Source organism: Pinus tabuliformis, chromosome 7 (genome assembly GCF_031772625.1).
Source record: "Pinus tabuliformis cultivar Carrire ecotype Pingquan chromosome 7, CPIR1, whole genome shotgun sequence".
Taxonomy (NCBI): Eukaryota; Viridiplantae; Streptophyta; class Pinopsida; order Pinales; family Pinaceae; genus Pinus; species Pinus tabuliformis.
The window spans coordinates 480,612,229-480,627,766 of NC_142293.1; the positions used below are offsets into that span (position 1 = coordinate 480,612,229).

General features: G+C 39.3%; 1 protein-coding gene across 1 annotated transcript; it reads right to left on the reverse strand.

Moving 5' to 3' along the window:
- Positions 1-13,286: 13,286 nt before the first annotated feature.
- On the reverse strand, positions 13,287-14,105 carry LOC149248088 (uncharacterized). The gene has a single exon (XM_089447519.1). It carries the CDS (start codon positions 14,103-14,105, stop codon positions 13,287-13,289), a length of 819 nt encoding a protein of 272 aa, XP_089303645.1.
- Between the last annotated feature and the right edge of the window lie 1,433 nt (positions 14,106-15,538).

Here is a 15,538-nt window from a genome sequence, read left to right on the forward strand (position 1 = left end):
TTGGCCACCCTTATAGGGATCTTATCATCTTTCTTGGTTTTAGAGGTGGTTTTCTGAATACCACTTCCCAACAGAGATTAGAGATGATGCTCATCTCTGCTTGTGTCTACTACTGCATCAAAATTTCTCTTGCCCATTGTTAATGTAGGTACCTGTAAGCCTTTATGAAAGAATGTATTGTTTTTGCATATATTTGTTCTATTGTGAATTTATGATCACCATGTTCATCTTCATTGGCATTTAGTAGGGGTTCAAGGAATCCATATACCATTTTCACGGAATGCTTGTCTTGAGCAAGACTTGGCCCCTTTACTTTTAACTTTTCTGTCCCTTGAGTTTCTATCACTTAGCTCAAGGCTTGTATCTTTTTGAGGCCTCTTCCTTGCTAGTTAATTGGTACCCCACATAGGTATATGCTGTAGCGATCTCGATTCTCTACTTCATCCCCTGTAGATATGAAATGGAAGTATGATTGTTCTTAGAAGTACTGAAGATCACCTGTAGATATGAAATGGAAGTATGATTGTTCTTAGAAGTACTGAAGATCATAACCTTAGTCTTGTTAATGTTTAGAATGATAAGTCTATGTTTGGTATTGAAGATCATAACCTTAGTCTTGTTAGGGTTCACTGTCATAATCTATTTTTGGTATTGAAGATTGTAACCTTAGTCTTGTTAAGGTTCAATGTGGTAAGTCTATGTTTGAGATCGAGGATCATAACCCTCGTCTTTTTCAGGTTCACTGCCATTAGTCTATGTTTGCAAAAAGTTACAGACAACATCCAAGGTCCAACTGCTTCTGAAGGCCTTGAGAAGATATTTGGTTCTTTATGTGGGAATTGTGCCTTCAATACTATCACCTTATTTCTATCCACCAAAGTTAGAAATTTATGCAGTGATCTGTGCTATATTAGATGTATTCAGACATGGAAACTCCTTTTCTTTTTTAAATAAAATACTTCCTTTGATTATTAGCATACAAATATGTACAAGGAAAGCTATACAAAAGCAATGGGCTGCATTAAACAACCACCACGACCTAAAGGCCTAAAAGACATGTCACATCTCTGTCTCTCCCTCTCTATTTTAGTAATTTGTGTGTCTTCTAAAATCAAACAAAATCTCACCATTGAAAGGATGGGTGTTAATACATGTAAGTTTATGAAAGAACAATTCGATAGGCTGAATCATGCTTGAATAGGAGAAGTTGGAAGATTGTAAGATTACGCAAATATGGAGAACATCATTAAGAAAGCCTCCTCCATGGGAAATAAGTTTAGTAAAAAGAAAAGTAAGGATTTGTAATTTTCACAAGTCGGAATGATGATTAAATGCAAATGGGCATGCAACAAAATTTAATAGGTAAACCTCCAGTAACAATTCTTGTTATATTTCTCTCTAGTACAATTTCTAAATTTAATGATATCATGTTTGTGACTAAAGAACATCAGCAAGGTTGCTAGTACTCAGAAACAGGCTTTGCTTTTATCTTTGATGAGTCAAAATTTTCTTGGGCAGAATTTGGCAAAAGATATTGTAAGATGGAGGCAAGCTGTTCAGCGCCTTTATGAGAACAGGGCACAGCTGAATTCGATATCTATGCACCTTGGAGAAAGTGTTAGGTATTTTTTTCTTTACTACTCGTTCTCGGATCATCTTGCATGCAGTTTAATCTCTGTTCTGTTATTGAATTTGCAGTTGTTTCTCACTACCTTTATCTGACAATAGCCATTTTTTACTATATATCAAGCAGTTGCAAGCTAAATATGATATTATGAAAACCCTGTTCAGAAAACAAAAAATCCTGATGGCCTGGGTTCCACATCATATACAAGTGTGTTCCATTTGGGTTTTGGTCCTGATGGCTTGTCTATATTTGTGGTATCCGTTTCACTTTCCACTACATATGTAAAAAAAAGCTATGCAAAACAAATGCCATGGAGATTAGAAAATACTAACTCAATAGTTTGGATTCTGTTACTATAAAGATGCAAGTACAAAATGAGTGGCTTATCAGCGTTACAAATTATCAGTCACTCCACAAACTGATATATTATCAAACAGATGTTCACCTTCAGAACAACGTAATTTAACAGCAGTTTACATTTTCCAATTAGAAATTTCTTCACCGTGGTCAGCCCACCCTCCAGCAAAGTGTAAAAAAATCCAGCCAAAGATGAAAATTATGAAAACCCTGTTCAGAAAACAAAAATTCCTAATGCCCTGGGTTCCACATCATATACAAGTGTGTTCCATTCGGGTTTTGATCCTGATGGCCTATCTATATTTGTGGTATCCGTTTCACTTTCCACTACCACATTACTTTTATCTGGTGGGATTTTACATTTCTTTGGCTGTTTTTGAAAATGAATTCTTCCTTATCGAAACATCTGGTTCTTCTCGTTGCATATATTCAAGATCTTCCAAGCAATGCCCAATAAGCTTTTCTAGGTAATCTAAGGACTTCAAATGTTTTATGAGGAGTGATCTCATAACACTGTGTTCTTACTGCCATCAATTTACCTATGGTCTTGCAAATAATGTGATTGGCCACCCTTATAGGGATCTTATCATATTTCTTGGTTTTAGAGGTGGTTTTCTGAATACCTCTTCACAACAGAGATTAGAGATGATGCTCATCTCTGCTTGTGTCTACTACTGCATCAAAATTTCTCTTGCCCATTGTTAATGTAGGTACCTGTAAGCCTTTATGAAAGAATGTATTGTTTTTGCATATATTTGTTCTATTGTGAATTTATGATCACCATGTTCATCTTCATTGGCATTTAGTAGGGGTTCAAGGAATCCATATACCATTTTCATGGAATGCTTGTCTTGAGCAAGACTTGTCCCCTTTACTTTTAACTTTTCTGTCCCTTGAGTTTCTATCACTTAGCTCAAGGCTTGTATCTTTTTGAGGCCTCTTCCTTGCCAGTGAATTGGAACCCCACATAGGTATATGCTGTAGCAATCTTGATTCTCTACTTCATCCCCTGTAGATATGAAATGGAAGTATGGTTGTTCTTAGAAGTACTGAAGATCATAACCTTAGTCTTGTTAATGTTTACAATGATAAGTCTATGTTTGGTATTGAAGATCATAACCTTAGTCTTGTTAGGGTTCACTGCCATAATCTATTTTTGGTATTGAAGATTGTAACCTTAGTCTTGTTAAGGTTCAATGTGATAAGTCTATGTTTGAGATCGAGGATCATAACCCTCGTCTTTTTCAGGTTCACCGCTATTAGTCTATGTTTGCAAAAAGTTACAGACAACATCCAAGGTCCAACTGCCTCTGAAGGCCTTGAGAAGATATTTGGTTCTTTATGTGGGAATTGTGCTTTCAATACTATCACCTTATTTCTATCCACCAAAGTTAGAAATTTATGCAGTGATCTGTGCTATATTAGATGTATTCAGACATGGAAACTCCTTTTCTTTTTTAAATAAAATACTTCCTTTGGTTATTAGCATACAAATATGTACAAGGAAAGCTATACAAAAGCAATGGGCTACATTAAACAACCACCACGACCTAAAGGCCTAAAAGACATGTCACATCTCTGTCTCTGCCTCTCTATTTTAGTATTTTGTGTGTCTTCTAAAATCAAACAAAATCTCACCATTGAAAGGATGGGTGTTAATACATGTAAGTTTATGAAAGAACAATTCGATAGGCTGAATCATGCTTGAATAGGAGAAGTTGGAAGACTGTAAGATTACACAAATATGGAGAACATCATTAAGAAAGCCTCCTCCATGGGAAATAAGTTTAATAAAAAGAAAAGTAAGGATTTGTAATTTTCACAAGTCGGAATGATGATTAATGCAAATGGGCATGCAACAAAATTTAATAAGTAAAGTTTTTCTTTCATGTTTTACAAACAATTGGGATAATGGATGGGGTGTCATCTAATTAGATATTAACAATAAGGAGTTAATCTTAAAGAGAGCCACACATCTTTTAAGTAAGAATTAACATTTGTTTGCCTCTCTAAATGAAGTGAGGTTTTGTAGTGAGCTACGGTAATTTGTCCTAGGTTTTCCCACATAGTCACGTTTTATACAGCAATTTTCTCGTAACACTTCACGAGGTAACAGCTTTAATATCAAACATCCACAGTCCACACATTATAAAATTTAATGAACAATACTGTCCAAACCAAACAGTTACAACCAGATAACTCAATATATATATATATATATATAACAGTTAAATAGTATACCACTGTCCTACCAAGCAATTATAGACTAATTGCAATTGCTGTCAAATAATTTAATCCAGTCTGGCACAGAATTACTAATTAAAGTCCCAAGTCTGGAGTTCAACAGAGAATTTTAGCATCTACAACAGAAATAAAAAACAGTCTGCGGTATGAACTCAGTGTTCTGGCTTGCTTCTAATATTCCGTTCTATCAGCTCACGGCAGGGTTAGGGTTTATTTGTAGTTTAGAACTCACGTGTTTTCCCAGCCTCTGGACAAGAGGTCTGTCTCTCCAATTCCAGGCATCGGGGTCCCCCTATTCTGCATTTATTATTATATAGCTCAGGAATCTTGCTTTTCATTTATCCAAGCTATTAAAACTCTTGATTGGCCCTAGATTGTATGCCTGTGGGCCAGAAAGCTGCATGAATTTGTACTATGTTTGTAATGTCAGTTGATGGTTGATTGAAATGCATAAATTAGAAGTATATTCGCTTAGCCTGATAAGGATTTTTAGAAGAATAAAGTAGAACTGTGTTCTCATTAATCTTTTTCATAGCTACTTCAGATTTTTTAAAAGCATAATCCTTCGTTTAGTATCATGATAAGAAGCTGAAGTTAGAGACTGATAAGCTCTGGATTTTTTTCACCTTTGCTCAAGTATTTCTACAGCAACTTAGATTTGTACATTGATTTATCATGATTCAGTGGCTTGCTTCTATCCCAAATGTTACATTGGAATGTCATGATGTCATCCTTGATTGGCTGGAGAATTGGCATTGCCAAAGCACATTCAGTGGACACCACATCGAGCTGGGATATGTCCGAGGGTAATGTCGGTTGATGGTTGATTGAAATGCATAAATTAGAAGTATTTTTTCTTAGCCTGATAAGGATTTGTAGAAGAATAAAGTAGAACTGTGTTCTCATTAATATTTTTCATAGCTACTTCAGATTTTTTAAAAGCATAATCCTTCATTTAGTATCATGATAAGAAGCTGAAGTTAGAGACTGATAAGCTCTGGATTTTTTTCACCTTTGCTGAAGTATGCAGAGGTCTGCTAATGTGTTTTTGATGCTCTTTTAGTTGTATTGACATTGCTATTTCTTGGAATCTTGTACATAGTCATCACACCTCATATCCACATGGATATGTTGAATTTAGGGTCTTCTTAGGGATTTTGGACTCAAACTTGGGTTTGTTTCCCTACAGAGGCTCTATTGCCATTATCCCATACTCCCTTTTTTTCTTTTTATTGTATAGTATATTGATTCTTATCTATTCTTTGATTACTGTTTAGATTGTATGCTTAATAGTAAGTGGGTATTATGGTATACATTTTTATTTGCTAGGACACCCACATTAGCTTAGGATTTTATAACATAAGAAAACCTTTAAATTCCTGCAAAACCTTCCTCTTGAGGATTAGATTGTGTGGATTATATTGGGTTTTTTTTCCCGCAGAGACTATTAATTTCCATAGCAGTGTACAGATTATGTTGGTTACTCACACAACAATGTTATATACAGATACTTTGCCTTGGCCTACTCTGTTTTGTCTCTCGGCGATTCAACTTTCAGCTTTCAAGGACATTTCTGGACATTTCTGTATTACTTCATCTCCGATAACAGCCTTAATCTCCTTTCTGAGTTTTTGTTTAATTTCTATTTCATCCATGGACCATGATAGAAAATCCTCTGCCATCAATTGTACATTAGCCACATAGCAGATATAGAGTCTTATAAATTTGATTCAAAATTATTTCCCAATTGAATTGATTCAGTTATATATATGCTTTCTTGATAATTTAAACTTTATTCCTTTGTTTTAAACTAATGCAAAGTGGTGCCATCGTGACTATCTTGTTTCTGGTGAACAGACTCTAGAAATCTTAGATACCAACTTTAATAGCTTTGCTCATGTCTATCAGAATTCTGGAATAGTCATATCCCTGTATTGATATTATATTCCACTTGGCATTTTTTTTGTCATCCACACATTAAGAAAGCGGAAAACAAATACATGCATGTGCATTTGCATTTAGAATGCATGCGGAAATTGATTTATGACTTAGTGTGTGCTCTCTGCTCTATGTTGAAACAATTTCACTTCTCTTTCCTTAGTAGCTAGGATTTTCACTGCAAAAAGAAAGTAAACGACTGTTTATCATCTTAGATTGCATATTTAGGAATTGTATATGTACATCACGCGATCAACCTTAAAGGAAAACTTCTTAAGAAAGATCAACTGTAAAATAAATTTCAATAAACATAAAAACGCTTTGGAACCTAACGCACAACATTTAGAAGTCTAGGCTAGAGACGTATTCTGGCGTCGTAAAGCTTGGTAACTATCGCTTTCATCGTAGGTTGGGTGATTCCTCCTCTTTGAAATGACAAGTGCCAGTACGGACTTGTGCTCCCACGTACCGTCGTGTATATATTGGGAGACCATAGTAGGCTATACCCTTTATCCTTAGGAAGCCGTGTCTGCCGCCCTATCGATCGCAATGCACTGAACACAGCATTCGGGAAGATTGACTGCCGTACCATAAAAAGTATTCTGCAGTTTTGCAATTGGTTTGGTAATCCCCCTGTCTAGATATCCAGAGTAGTCACTTTCGTTCCTTTTCAGACTCCTTAAAAGAAAAGGTCCATCTGAGCACTTGTCACTTCAGGCTCATTAAAAATCGAAGGCAACTAGAGTCATCTTTAGCTTTTTCTCGACTCTTAAAAATTGAAAAAGCAAATTGTGTCAAAGCGTCATAAAATTTATTTAAAGCGGAATAACATCGTTGTTCCCTCGTTGGTCTTAGGGTGAGAAAATGGAGTCCACCAATCAAGGATTTCCCCTTGGGGGAATCCTACTTCCTTTTCCTCTAGGGGAGATGTTGGTGCACCTCATATGGCTACATTATCCCTTCCAGGCTTGCAATTGGCCCGCCAGTATGGCTTTTCTCGACCTATGTCGTTCAAAACACTGTGATTCTTGAGCAATCAAATCAGCAACCAGATGATACTAGAGTTACCCAAATCGAAGGCGACTAGAAAAGGTCCATCTGAGCACTTGTCACTTCAGGCTCATTAAAAATCGAAGGCGACTAGAGTCATCTTTAGCTTTTTCTCGACTCTTAAAAATTGAAAAAGCAAGTGTCAAAGCGTCATAAAATTTATTTAAATCGGAATAACATCACTATTCCCTCATTGGTCTCAGGTTGAAAAAATGGAGTCCACCAGTCAAGGATTTCCCCTTGGGTGAATCCTACTCCCTTTTCCTCTAGGGGAGATGTTGGTGCACCTCATATGGCTACATTGTCCCTTCCAATGCTTGCAATTGGCCCGCCGGTATGGCTTTTCTCGACCTCTGTCGTTCAAAACACCATGATTCTTGAGCAATCAAATCAACAACCAGATGATACTAGAGTTACCCTCCAACCTTCTACTTCGTCTGTTTCTCCCTCTCCTTCTTCCTCTTCGTTTGGTGAAACTATGTTTCAAAAAAAATGATCGTATAAAAGTTGTTGTAATAAATATCTTTCTTCATTATGTTTCCAAGCTTAGATACCCACTCATTTAGAAACAAATTGAACATGCTTCTTGCCCTTTGCCCTTTAATTCATATATTTTCAAGTAATGCTGTAGGAATGTAATGAATATTAAACATCTTATGCGAAGAAAACAACATTTTTGTGTTTTGTTTTGTATCAGAAAATGACAACAAACCTTACTCAGAATGCAATTTCCTCAATGTTATCTAGATCAACTCATATTCAACCATACCTACAAATTGTTGAACTTGAACCGATACAATCAATGCAAAATTCAACTCCATGTTATCGTACTGCAATTTCAGACGGAACACATAAGAAACACATCATGCTTCCAAAAGATTTCAATGATCTTGTAGCAACAGGCTTGCTACAAAAGGGTTATGTTATAAATGTTAAAAGTTGGACTACCTCAGCTATCGGTCCATCAACGTAAGTTTGTTATAAATTTCTTATTTCAAATTTAACATTTTTTATTTATAACACAACCGCTTCTAACAGTTATTCCTATGACTCTCATTTGTCGTGTAGGTCTATAAAGCTAATAGACTTTGAAATATCTACTTCATTTGCACCCTTAATTGGCAATCCAAAAACTATGAGTATCCCGATCACATCTGATGAAAACACTCCATCCTCATCGGACCCAAATCCTTTATCAAAAAGACACTGCCCTCTTCCAACTACTCCAACTCCATCCGTTCTGCCAGTTCAAATTCCCATCAAATCGTTAAACCCTTACCACTCAAATTGGTGCATAAAAGGATACGTCCAAAGGAAAACAGCTCTTTGACAGTTTCAGAATCAATACGGACCCGGTAAAGTGTTTGGTTTTGACCTGTTCGATACAGAGGGTGGAGAAATACATATTACATGTTTCAATAATGTCGCAGATTATTTTTTCGACAAAATCCAGAATGAAAATGTCTACATTGTCTCTAAAGGGAATGTAAAAATGGCTAATAAGCAATACAACCACTTGAACAATGACTGGGAAATTTTGTTGAATGCAACATCTACCATAGAACATGTTTCCAACGAAAAAAAACATAATCCAACAGTGCGATTCAATATAAAATCAATTAATGATATCAGAACAACAAACGTCAACTCCATTGTTGATATTCTTGGTGTTGTCACAGCCATTTCCAGTGTATGCACTATACGTAGAAAAGACGGCTCTGAAGTTAATAAACAAACAGTACAACTTCAAGACATGTCAGGGTATAACATAGATGCAATCTTTTGGGGAGATAATTTTAATGCCGTGTCACAGGAAATCTCCTCCCTATGTGCTACAGGAAATAACCCCATCATTGTAATCAAATCTGCACGTGTTGGAGAATTTAATGGAAAAAATATCGGCACTACAATGAGATCCATTGTTCTTGTAGATCCTGACATTGAAGAGGCCCATACGCTAAAGTCGTGGTTTAAAAAAGAAGGTTCGACTGCAGCTTCTACATTTTTGACAACAAGATCTCCTTTTGGCGATCAACAAAAAAAATTAACAATTGCTGACATTTATAGTATGGATTCCTTAGAGAAACCATCATTTTTTCAATTAAAGGGCACAATAACAAAAATTGGGATGGATAGTTTTTACTACATTTCTTGCTCGTCGATCGTTGGTGGGAAAAAATGCATGAAAAAACTTATTCCACAAAATACAGGGATGTGGTTCTCTCCAAAATGCAACACTGAAGTAAGTGACTGTGATTACAGATACTTATTGAAAATCGACATACAGGATCACACTGGTGAATTAGCTTCAACTGTTGCTTTCGAAGACGCGGGATCTACAATTCTTGGAAATAATGCCAAAGACTTATACTTATTGTCTTCAGATCCAGAACTGATCAAGGAAATTGTCTCTAAAGCTCTATGGACAGATCATATCTTCACGCTATCAATGAAGACAAAAACTTTTAAAGAAGTGCCACGATTGAAGTGCGTTATCATAAAAGAAGAAAAGTTGCATTTCACGACAGAATGCAACAACATCCTTCGAGAAATTCAGAACATCTCGACATTGTAGATAAATATTGCAAAATGTATTCCTTGCTTTTTGACAATTCCTATTGTCCAATTTTATAAATACAACTTTACAAGATATACTGTTGCATGCCTTCTTATGAAATTTTCTTATATACCATTGAAATAAGTATTCGTCCTCCATTGTATCTAGCATTATGTGAGTAGACAAATTCACATTCTTTTTTTCTTTTATCATCTTCTTTTAAAAAATGACGTAACTTGCTACGTTACACATGAAACTATCTTTTTTTCCACTGGGAAAATCCGTAATTTTTCATTATATGGAAAAATTACATATTTGTAGATGCTTAACGCATATGCTGTGTTTCACTATACACAGTGATCCTTTTAGTAACATAAGAGAGTCTGTACATGAGCAACTGAAACAGATATACCTCGCAGGGCAATCTGTTTTTTCTATTGAGGAGCTGATACATTGCCTCACAGGTATTACTATGCTGTTTCAAAAAAGAAATATGCTATAGTGGATACAAAAAAAACAATGATGTCGTATACAAAATATCATCCAGATAAGTTATTGTCCCGGTGCACTCTGATAGTTCATATCAATGTATGGTCGATGGAAGTACTTGTACTCATGTTGTCCATGTACCTCTGTAATCTCCCATACACCTCTGTCCATCAACATGGCCTCCTTGGATGATTTATCAACACTTTCATTATTTCCCTGTAAATATGAGAACAAGTGATGTTGTTAAATGCTGCTTTGAATTCTAAAACTTCATTTAATAAGATGTTGAGTGTGTGAGTGTGACAATCTGATATGCCATTGAACCAATTGATGATGATTTTTGAGTCCTCGAAGATATTGATGCAAGTGCATTGATGACTCAAAGAAAAATGCAGAAGATGTTGTAAAGTAATGAGTTCAACATAATTGTTTGTTCCAACTCCTGGGCCCGCTTTTACGTTATAGATATGGTGCTCATTTTTGTGTACGATAAAACCGCCCCCATAGTCCTGTTGGTTTGCTGCCCCATCAAAAAAAGCCCATGGAGTATAAGGATCAATGCGGGGAGGTGGATGAGGATGGCGGATTTTAGGGGGGGGGGTCTGGTAACTCTCTAAATGCTGCAATAATCCCTGCCTCTACCATGGGCCAGTGTACCGGCTTGTCATCGAATATAATGCGGATTCGAGCTTTCCAAGTGTGCCAGGTTACTAGAATTGGAAGGTTGATACTCTTTGTTCCTTTGTGTCGCAGCTCCCAAGCTTCCCAAGCCTCATTCGGGTCAGCACCCTCCCAAGTTCCCACAAAAGAAATGGAGTTTTTGAGCGCTAGCCACAGTTCTTTTATTGTTCTGCATTGCATAAAAAGGTGCTTTGTGGATTCAGTAGCTCCTTTGCACAGAACACACCAAGTTGGTCCATATTGTGCTCTGTGCATCAGATGCTCTCTTGTGGGTACTCTATTCCTCAAAATACACCAGAAGAAAAGTTTTGCCCGAGGTGATGCTGAGTGTTTCCATATGCTATGCCACCAGATCGAGATGACCTCTGGTTTTTTATGTCTGATGAGGTAGATGTAGCCATCCTTAGGAGTGTAAATACTGCTCTCGGCCTGGCTCCAAATGAGTTCGTCCGGGCCTTCTTTTATTCTGATGTGAGATTCGATCAGGGCCTCTCTGAAGCTCTGCCATTCCAGATGCCATCTATGTGGCAGATTTAGTTGTTGTGCCGTCCTCCAGGCCTGGTGAAAAATATCTGAATTGTCATGGTCAGCAATATGGGCAATCACTTTGATGTCACGAGAGAGTAGATATCCAACCAGATCTTGAGGGAGAATATGCCTTCCTCCGCTGCCAATCCACAAGTCAATTCCTATCCGAGCCAGAGTTCCTTCTCTGATTCTTCAAACCAAATTATCTCTGATCATGGGTAATGAAAAAAGTAATGCTTTCCATACTGATGATATACTAGCTATGTTCCATATTGGGAGTCTTACCCAATCCAATATATCAAGGGGCCAAATATATTTGTGATATGAAAGACGGGACCATAAATTTTGGCTAGTTAACAGCGCCCAGCTCATTTTCGCTGCCAATGCTTGTGCGAAAAAAGGGAGATCTTTTAATCCCCACCCGCCCCACTTTTTTGGTAGAGCTATCTTCTGCCATCCTATCCAGGCAAAAATACGCTTATCTTGACTTCCGGCCCAAAGATATCTGTTGCATAACTGCTGAAGGCGGGCAAGTATGTGTCTTGGTATCCAGGCAAGGGCCATCCAGAATACCGGGGTTGCTTCCAGAACTGTTTTGATGAGTACTAATCGTCCTGCCCTGGAGAGGTATCTGTGACTCCAACAGGTGAGTCTTTTTTCCAGTTTTGTTACTAGCCAGACCCAGTCGGCTATCCTTTGGCACGAGGGCTTTAGCCAAAAACCCAGATACTTAAGACCTCTGTCCATAGGATGGATATTATAAGGGAAGGCCTGTTGTGCAGTTTGTGATTCATTTACCGATGTACGAGCCAATGTAATGGTAGATTTTGCTTGGTTAACAATCATGCCCGTGGCCCTCGAGAAGAGTTGTATGATGCTGGAAAATGTCAATGAGTCTCTGATGCTACCATCCAACAGGATGAGTACGTCATCCACGAACAACAGGTGTGTGAGGTAACACTCATCCGTGATCTTGAGCCCGCTGAGAGATCCTTCCCTTTTTGCAGAAATGATTAAGCGACTCAGGCCTTCCATAACCAAAAGGAATAATAGAGGAGATAGGGGGCAGCCTTGTCGGAGACCCCTTTCGGAATGAAAGAAATGGGAGGCAGATCCATTTATAAGAATACTGTACGAGGGAGTGGAGATACATGCCATGATCCAGTTGATGAGAGGGAGAGGGAAACCCAGATGAATGAGAAGCATTTTAATATATAGCCAACTGACCCGATCGAAAGCTTTAGAGAGATCAATCTTTAGGAGGATACATTTGAGGTGCTTGGACCAGATGGAATGAAGGGCTTCCTGGGCAGATCCAATGGCTTCATGGATCTGTCTATTCTCAAGGAAGGCAAATTGCTGGGGTGCAATGTGTTTTGACAGGATGGGTTTGAGCCGGTTAGCAATGATTTTGGATATAATTTTGTAAAGGACATTACACAAGGATATGGGGCGAAAGTCATCAAACGAGGATGGGGAATTAGTTTTAGGGATAAGGGCAATGAACGTAGAGTTTATAGCATGATATAGACACCCAGATGTTCTGCTTTCCTCTACCACCCTGAGGAGGTCCTGTCCCAGCAAGTCAAAAAAGGCTAAATAGAATTCAATAGACCAACCATCTGGCCTAGGGCTCTTGTCTTTTTTGAACCATTTTAAAGTGCTCTCCAGTTCCTCCATAGTGATAGGAGCCGTAAGATCAGCCGAGTCCTCCTCATTTACAAATCTAGGGAAATGATTAGCCACATTAATGATCTCTGCCAAATTTGTGCCTGGTGTGCTTCTGTAAATGCTTCTGAAATGAGATGTTCCAAGCTAGGAGAGTTTGTTGAAGGAGTCTGCGAGGCCCCCTTCTGGTAGAGGGAGATTCCAAATAGTATTTGCCACTTTCCTTCCCTTTGCATAATTATGAAAGAACCTTGAGTTTTCATCCCCTGCTTTCAGCCAGATTGCTCTGCTTCTCAATCTAAGAGATTCCTCCCTTAGTCTGAGAATATTTGTCTTCTGGTTTTCCAGCTCAATCAATCGGGACTTATCTGCTCCTGAGTTAAATCCCAAATTCCGGTCATCTAAGAGAGAGCTTAACTCTGCTTCAATATGAGAGAGCTGGGCAGTATCTTTGATGTTTTTCTCCTTGGCCCAGTTAATGACAAGATGCTTCAGCTCAGTAAGGTTTTTACAAAATCCCTTTGCCAGTGATGCTTCTCTGTCGATAGAGTGTGCCTTCCAGAAATCTGTGACCAATTTCATGAAGTCTTGGTCCTGTAGCCACGTATGGTTGAATTTGAATGGGGCCTTAGGCTTTCGATGAGGGCCAAGAATCTCCAGCAGAATTGGGGAGTGGTCAGATATACCCCCCGATCCAACCCATTGTTTATAGTGATGTAAATGTTGAAGCAGGGGGCCTTTCAGTAGAAATTTGTCCAGTCTGCGAGCCAAAGCTGCTGCGCCCACCCTTCTGTTCCTCCAAGTAGGCATGGGTTTCTGCATAGGGACATCAATAAAGTCTGTCTGTTCCAAGGTATTTTTCATGAACTCGGTGATGGCATCCACCTGTGCCAGAGAACCCCAGGATTCGCTGAAGCCCAAGGAAAAATTTAGATCTCCCCCCAGGATGGTGTGGTCAGATGCCATTAAAGTAAGATTTAGGAGGTGCCTCCAAAACGACTCTCTCTGGTGGCAAGGGCCATAAATATTCACAATTCAGAGGGCTTGACCGAGTTCCATAGAGAAAATATCCATTCCCAAGAATCCATTTCCACCCCAGGAGGCATCAACCCTGATGTTCCTAGGGTTATATTCGAGCGCCAGTCCCCCAGATCGCCCGATAGCATCAATTGCCAAAAACTTCCATCTTGGTGCCAGAGAATGTAAGGTTTGAGAGATAGCCTCAGCCGAACCAAGAGTCTCTTGGAGGAGAATAATATCAGGCTGTTCAACCTCAAAGAGTCTCTGAAGGGCTAGTTTTTTGGGGGCACTAGCCAGACCCCGACAGTTGAAAGATAAGCTTTTCATGGGGGAACCCTTCGAGGGGTTAAGGATGCTCTAAGGACCCCTTCAAGTGTGGATTGTCGACCAGATGCGACCTCCGCCCCAGCTCGCCTGATAGCTTTTGAAAGATCAGATTTCCTACCTCTGGAGGACAGAGATCCCATTCCCAGGGAAACAATACCCAAGCCGACCTGAGGTCCCGCGGCGATCGCATTGTGAGTGCGGGGACGCAGAGAATAAGGGTGGGAGGTTGACATTTTGGGGGAGGACAGCGAGGAGGATGAGGATGAGGCTGGCAGAGTTGGTGGGGCAGTGGAGGCTATCATGGGGGGGTCGATATAGTGCAGTGAGCCATAGTGCAAGGTGCATTTGGTATAACCAAAGAAGAGGAGATACCAAATGAAGAGGAGGAAGGGTTAAGAGCGGTACCCGAGACCTGAGCGGCTGCTGCTGCGGCCCGAGCCCTAGTCAATGGAGGAGAAGATGAACCGAGCCCCTTCGTCCCTGCTTTCATTGGAGTAGCATGTGCTGTTGCGTTCCCCTGTGATGGGCGAGGAATGACAGGGGAAGCTCCTCTAGATGGAATGGGAGTAACCTTTGGAGAATCCTCTGAGTTTTTATTGAGCGGGCAGTCTTTGAACAGGTGGCCCACCTGGTGGCATCGATTGCAGCGGAATGGGACGCCTTCATAATCGAGAATCTGTGTCCTGCTGTATTTTCCCCATTGTAACGTGATCTTCTCCTCCAATCCTTCACGAGTATCCAAGTGAACCAGCACACGAGCTAGGGTTCGCTTCTTTGATTCCACATACGTGCGATCATGATCCAGATATGTGCCCAATGCATTTCCAATCCTGATGAGAGCTTCCTCACTCCAGTATTGTAGGGGCAATCCCGGCAATCTCACCCACAGGGGCCCTGCTCCGATCTGTTCGCGCTCTGGGTCAAAGAGAGGACTCCATCTCTTGAGCAGAACTGGTGCCATTTCGATGTGCCAGTACTTTGCCAGTACTAGATCTGTGTAATCTTCCTTTGCGAAGTGGAGAGAGAACCACCCCCGAGGGAGAACATGTACC

Excerpts from the sequence above, each read along its gene's own strand:
- LOC149248088 (XM_089447519.1), bottom strand. The coding sequence starts at position 14,105 with ATGGCATCTGACCACACCATCCTGGGGGGAGATCTAAATTTTTCCTTG.